The following is a 6778-nucleotide window of genomic DNA, read 5'->3' on the forward strand; positions in this document are numbered from 1 at the left end:
GAAGGAGTGGCTTTACAACAACTCTGTGACTGTTCTTGAATGGCCCAGCCAGAGCCCTGACTTAAACCCCATTGAGCATCTCTGGAGAGACCTGAAAATGGCTGTCCACCAACGTTTACCATCCAACCTGACAGCACTGGAGAGGATCTGCAAGGAGGAATGGCAGAGGATCCCCAAATGCAGGTGTGAAAAACTTGTTGCATCATTCCCAAAAAGACTCATGGCTGTATTAGCTCAAAAGGGTGCTTCTACTAAATACTGAGCAAAGGGTCTGAATACTTATGACCATGTGATATTTCAGTTTTTCTTTTTTAATAAATCTGCAAAAATGTCAAATTCTGTGTTTTTCTGTCAATATGGGGTGCTGTGTGTACATTAATGAGGAAAAAAATGAACAAATGATTTTAGCATATGGCTGCAATATAACAAAGAGTGAAAAATTTAAGGGGGTCTGAATACTTTCCGTACCCACTGTATAAGATGACACTTGGACACACACTACATCTTGAGTCAACAAAAAACTGGTAGTGAAAGTAAAGTGTAAAAACTGTAAAGTGAAAGATTAAACTCGGTCTTAAATTTCCAGTGCCTGAAACTTGTTTTTATTTTTGGATTGTGTTTGCCAAAGTAACAACAAGTGTGACCTTGCCAACAAGTTTTAAATTGTTTTCCTCCAGGGCATGTCTCTGAACTTGGAGCCTGACAACGTTGGTGTTGTGGTGTTTGGTAATGACAAGCTGATCAAGGAAGGTGACATTGTGAAGAGAACTGGTGCCATTGTGGATGTTCCTGTTGGTATGGAGCTGCTAGGCCGTGTAGTGGACGCCCTGGGAAATGCTATCGATGGAAAGGTTATTTAAGACATCTTTTTAAATGAGTGATCGGTCAAGTTCCTGGAAGGAACTTAATAATGGTCTTTTCTCCTAACTGCTAGCTGTCAAAGGAACACTGTCTCAATTATTTACACATTTAAGTAGCTTTTAAATTTTGACCTGTCTAGTTGTTAAGCTCATTGTATGTCAACTAATGTAAAAAAAAAAACACACTGGTTAAAATGTAAACCAGTGCCTTAAGTAGGCTTGACTGAAATGACACATGTGCCCTGTTTCCAAATTAGTAAGCATCCCCTTGTCATGGATAAATAAATGAAGAACCTTAAATTTACTTTTTTTAAAAACTTTTCTCTTTATAGTTGGATAGTTATTATCTGAACATTTAAAAAATTCAATCTAAATTGTCAAGTAGGATCACTGGCTTTCTTTTCTTTTTTTTTTTTCTAACCCTTTATCATGTCAGCATCTTGGTATGACAGTGTTATAAACGCATATTTTCTTTTTAAGGGTCCCCTGGGGTCCAAGATCCGTAGGCGTGTGGGTCTGAAGGCCCCAGGTATCATCCCCCGTATCTCTGTGAGGGAGCCTATGCAGACTGGAATCAAGGCTGTGGACAGCCTGGTGCCCATTGGCAGAGGCCAGCGTGAGCTGATCATTGGTGACAGACAGACCGGGTAAATACAGAATTAGTTTTACCGTATTTACTGTTAGTGTGCTACAGTTTCATTGATCAAGGAAATCTGTAGCTTAGGTGCTTTTTTTTTTTTTTTTTTTTTTTTTTTTTTTTTTTTTGCTTAAGCTTATAAATATTCACTCAAATAAATGAATTGGTCATCTTCAATTGACAGCAAAACTGCCATTGCCATCGACACAATCATCAACCAGAAGCGGTTCAATGATGGAACAGATGAGAAGAAGAAGCTGTACTGCATTTATGTTGCCATTGGGCAGAAGAGGTCCACCGTGGCTCAGCTGGTGAAGAGGCTGACTGATGCTGATGCCATGAAGTACACCATTGTGGTCTGTGCCACCGCCTCTGACGCAGCCCCTCTGCAGTACCTGGCCCCGTACTCTGGCTGCTCCATGGGCGAGTACTTCAGAGACAACGGCAAGCATGCCCTGATCATCTATGATGATCTGTCCAAGCAGGTTAGTGCTCAGTTTGTAGTTGTAAAGTGAAGCAAAAAAAAAAACAGATTCAATCTCATATATTAAAATTACAGAATTGGTTCCCCACCCCACCCCCGATAAGTTTCCTGCGATTGCAGTTAACGAAAGTTGGGAAATGCCTTCATTAATATTAATGAGGAAATTGAGGCACTATTCCCAAGTATAAATTGGTAAATATCCTTTTTTCCCTCCCCGCAGGCTGTTGCCTACCGTCAGATGTCCCTGCTGCTGCGTCGTCCTCCTGGTCGTGAGGCCTACCCTGGTGACGTGTTCTACCTGCACTCTCGTCTGCTGGAGAGAGCTGCCAAGATGAACGACAACTTTGGCGGTGGTTCCCTCACTGCCCTCCCTGTCATCGAGACTCAGGCCGGTGATGTGTCTGCTTATATCCCCACCAATGTCATCTCTATCACAGACGGACAGGTTTGTCTTGAAGTCATTTTTAGCTGTTCTTGGCAGCAACCTTCTCCTTCATGAAGTCTTCTATTTTAAATTTTTCATATAGGCTATTTTTATGTCTTTATTGTAGATCTTCTTAGAGACTGAGCTGTTCTACAAGGGTATCCGCCCAGCTATCAATGTAGGTCTGTCTGTGTCCAGAGTAGGCTCTGCTGCCCAGACCAGATCCATGAAACAGGTAACATCTGGCTTGGAGATTTGTATTTGCATCAAGACTACAATCACAGATGATTTCTAACACTTTTTTTTATTTATTTCTAAATACCTAATAGGTGGCCGGTACCATGAAGCTGGAGCTGGCTCAGTATCGTGAAGTGGCTGCTTTTGCCCAGTTTGGCTCTGACTTGGATGCTGCCACCCAGCAGCTCCTTAACAGGGGTGTCAGGCTCACTGAGCTGCTCAAACAGGGACAGTACTGTGGGTAACATTTTATAGTTATCTCTTCTGTATTGAGGGATGGCTAAAACCTGAATGCAAACGCTGTATCTCTGTCTCTGACCACTCCTCCAGGTCCCATGGCAATTGAGGAGCAGGTAGCAGTCATCTATGCTGGTGTCAGAGGTTACTTGGACAAGATGGATCCCAGCAAGATCACAAAGTTTGAGAAGGCTTTCATGCAGCACATCATCAGTCAGCAGCAGGACCTACTTGCCGCAATCAGGTGAGAAAAATTCTTAGGCACAATTCTCACTGTTATTGTTGCTGTTGCAGCCCCTAAATTGTGGAATACTCTACCTCTTAATGTTAGATCAGCTACTGACCTGACTACTTTTAAGTAATTTCTTAAAACATATTTATTTATCTTGGCTTTTAATACATGGTAGCACCTAATGCATTCCTTTTAATTTATTAAATGTCACGTGTGTGTTCTGTTTTATTTTTGCACTGATCCTATTTTATTTTAGTTAGGGATTTTATTCTGCCTGTGTAAAATACTGGATGTTTTTAAAGTGCTAAATAAATTTTGATTTGTTATACCTTCAATTAACATGTGTATCCACAGTTTAAAAAGGGCCAGTCTGACTTATCTGTTTTCTGTTTCAGGACTGATGGGAAGATCTCAGAGGCATCTGATGCTAAACTGAAGCAGACTGTACTGAACTTCCTGTCCAGTTTTGAGTAATGGCTAGCACTTCTCTTGTTCCTCAGTGAGCTACCTGTCTGTGTCCCGATTATGCTTATATATGTGAACACTGAAGGCCAAAACCTTGGTGTACAGATTTCTCAAAATAAAGTTTTAACCACCCTTCCGAGCTGTAAAATTCTTCTGTGCGCTTAACTACAATAAGTTTAATGTTTCGGTTGATGCCATCTGTGCAGGTTTGACCAGTGGCATGCAAAGAACCCTCAGTATCTTAAACACGTCGTGTTTTGAATTTGTCCGCAGACTACTTCATTGTACCACAATATAAAGACAACATGCATAGCAATGCACATACCAGAGTCATGAATTCTGCTGTTCACTGTACTGTAATGATTTGTTCATAAGAGCATTAGATTTGTGAGGGCAAATGATGGGTTTTAGGTTGACATGACAAGTGTCTTGCTTTACTTTTCAGTGTATGCAAAGTATCTCAACTGTGGTTGAAATTGGGTGAAATGTTTGATACTATGGTAATAAATTCAGTGACACTCACAGTGTTGTGATGTCCTGTCATGGCTTGTTGAGACTACAGTGGAAGAGTGTTGCAACTCGGGCTGTCAAAGTTAATTCAATAACGCATTAACGGGGTGGTTAGCACTGTCATAGCAAGAAGGTTCCGAGTTCGAGTCTAGGGCGACCTGGGGCCCTTCTGTGCAGTTATAAAATAAATGTAGTAGAGTAAAAAGTACATTTACCTCTAAAATAGTGACTTCAAAGTATGAAGTACCAGAAAATGAAAATATAAGTACAGATGCCACAAAATTGTAACTGAGTAAATGTACTTAGTTACTTTCCACCACAGTTTAGAACAGATAGTGATTCATTTGCAGTTAATTGTTAACTATGGGCAATCAAGCAGTTAATCACAAATATTTTGACAACACTTGTATCTAATGATTAATTGGTGTTATATATTCAGTGCTGTTTAATCATTTTGCCTATAAATGACAAAAACTGAAACCTTTTTAGAGTCCAAGGTGATCTTTTCAAATTGCTTATTTTGTGTGACTGTTCAAAGCCCAGAGGTATTTGATTTACAATGAGACAGAAAAGCAGCATAATCGCCTGGTGTTCTCCATATAATTTGATTACACAGATTTTTGGCCCTAGTCTTTTAGAGTTGGTTTTAAAAAGATCAGTTTTATTAAAGTTCCTAATACTAATGTTTAGATTAACACTTCAATTTCCTCCAAACACCACCAGGTAGCACCATTTAATATTTTCTCATCCACAAGGGCTCAGACACAGCAATGTGCTGCCAGTCTGTGTATTCATCTCTTGATGGCATCTTGAATTGGCAGAATTAATTGATAAGGGTAAGGATCACAATTAAGGACAGTAAAGTATGCTATACAAATAAAGTTATCCAAAGTCAAGAAGTCCACTCCTGCTTGAGTACACACATCTGTATTTTTCATTCCACTTCCCTGAGATCTATTCCTCTTTTCTACTTCTGTTTGTTGCTCTTATTTAAAACAGGAACAAATGTAAGAGAACACTGCTTAACTTTACTACTTCTCTGAAACTAAGCTTTGTTCTCTCAGGTAGAGTTAAAGACCATTTAGAACCTCATTTCCATCCATTATTTATCCACTTCTCTTATGTTTTTTTAATATACAGTTGGTTCTGTCAAGAGGATCCTCGTCATTAGGTTCTCACTGTTTTCTCATTGTCTCGAGTTATTTAAGTAGTCATTGCCATTCCACTTCTCTTAAGACAATGTATGTGTAGTGTGGTGGTAGCTAAATTAAATGTATGAATTGAGATAAAGATTTCAGCGCTAAATCTTTAAAAGGTGCCATTTCACACTGCATTTGGACTCGTTTGTTTCTCCAGCAGCATCACTGCCTGGCAAAATAACGTGAGACATGTGACAGAGGGTGAATGGAGCTGCTTTCAGTAAGGACTATTGTCAAGGTCAGCGTGACAACAAGAGAGAGCTCTGTGAAGAAACAGACAACACAATTGGTCAGATTTCAGACATGGTGGAGTCAGAAGTGTTGCCAAAACAAGATGAGCCATTTTTCAGTGGCCCAACAGACATGAAATCATGATGCTGTGGCTATGAAATATTCATAATAATTTCACATGAATTATTTGGTTCTTTATATACATACAGTAGCAGGAAAATCATTACATAGTCTGTCCCTGGGATTGTTGTTTTTATATTGTTGCCCTCAAAATTTTAGCATTTTAAACTGACTCTTTTTACATTTTTAATTTATTCCCTTAATTTCTTTCTGTGTCTTCTTCTTCTTCTGCTCTCAGCTGTTCCGGTTAGGGGTTGCCACAGTGAATCATCAGTCCCCACCAAACTGACGATGCACACGTTAAACTTGGCATGTTTTATGCTGGATGTGCTTCTGGATAATGGCCAATTTGGTAGAGATGCCAGTCAACCTAAGCTGCATGCCTTTGGACTGTGGGAGGAAGCTGGAACACTCGGAGAGAACCAGTTTCTTTCTATGTATGTCTTAGTTTAAATTAAAGTGTTTGGAATGTCACTTTCTGACACCACAATAGCTGATTATAAATAGGGTTGCGGGGGGGCTGACATAATGATTTACTAATGCTTTATAAATCACTTAATAGGGTCACTTTTTTAATACCTAGTCTTTTTGGTTTGCTATTTAATTCATTAAGGAGGCCTCTCCAACATTCACCTTATGGAAAAGAACATGTAGGTGATTCACAGCTGATGGCTTATTGCAAACTGAGAAACCCATTTCTATTTACTGACATTTATAACTATATAGAAGATGACTAAAAAAGTGAGAAACATGGTAGTGCTTGTTACTATTTTAATTGCAGACTTGGAAAAGTCTCCTTGGCTAATAAAGTGTCATATTGGAGAAGGAATTTCCACACCCTGGCAAACCCAGTTCAGTAAAGTACAAGTAAAAGATTAACCAATGTTAAAGCCATACAGCTTATAAATCTATCAGTGATGCCTTATCAGAAAGTGGCACTATGTTGGGAAAGGCCTATTCATACTCCCCCTAGACAGCATTGCACATCGAAACCTTGCGTATATTGAATATGAACAAAAAAAAAGGGACTGTTTTGTTTCTAAATCACATTTGCTCAACAGGGTCAGCTGTGTTTTAGTCAAGAGAGAGAAAGTATGAAGTTTCTCTACAGGAACATTTTTACAATACATTTGTTAAAATTC

General features: G+C 39.3%; 2 protein-coding genes across 2 annotated transcripts in view; one reads left to right on the forward strand and one right to left on the reverse strand.

Moving 5' to 3' along the window:
- Nucleotides 1–3893, forward strand: part of atp5fa1 (ATP synthase F1 subunit alpha) — a 6079-nt gene extending 2186 nt beyond the window's left edge. The window contains exons 4-11 of the mRNA XM_020593958.1: nucleotides 678–851; nucleotides 1341–1507; nucleotides 1682–1982; nucleotides 2202–2426; nucleotides 2533–2640; nucleotides 2735–2879; nucleotides 2973–3123; nucleotides 3507–3893. Coding sequence (XP_020449614.1) covers nucleotides 678–851; nucleotides 1341–1507; nucleotides 1682–1982; nucleotides 2202–2426; nucleotides 2533–2640; nucleotides 2735–2879; nucleotides 2973–3123; nucleotides 3507–3585 — 1350 coding nt within the window. The 3' untranslated portion in view covers nucleotides 3586–3893. The remainder of the gene's footprint in view (nucleotides 1–677; nucleotides 852–1340; nucleotides 1508–1681; nucleotides 1983–2201; nucleotides 2427–2532; nucleotides 2641–2734; nucleotides 2880–2972; nucleotides 3124–3506) is intronic.
- A 1631-nt stretch (nucleotides 3894–5524) lies between these two features.
- Nucleotides 5525–6778, reverse strand: part of LOC109956646 (phospholipid phosphatase 1-like) — an 8277-nt gene continuing 7023 nt past the window's right edge. Inside the window, exon 7 of the mRNA XM_020593942.1 lies at nucleotides 5525–5548. Within this exon, the coding sequence (XP_020449598.1) occupies nucleotides 5525–5548 (24 nt within the window). The remainder of the gene's footprint in view (nucleotides 5549–6778) is intronic.

The sequence above is a fragment of the Monopterus albus genome, unplaced genomic scaffold (genome assembly GCF_001952655.1).
Source record: "Monopterus albus unplaced genomic scaffold, M_albus_1.0 scaffold20.1, whole genome shotgun sequence".
Lineage (NCBI taxonomy): Eukaryota > Metazoa > Chordata > Actinopteri > Synbranchiformes > Synbranchidae > Monopterus > Monopterus albus.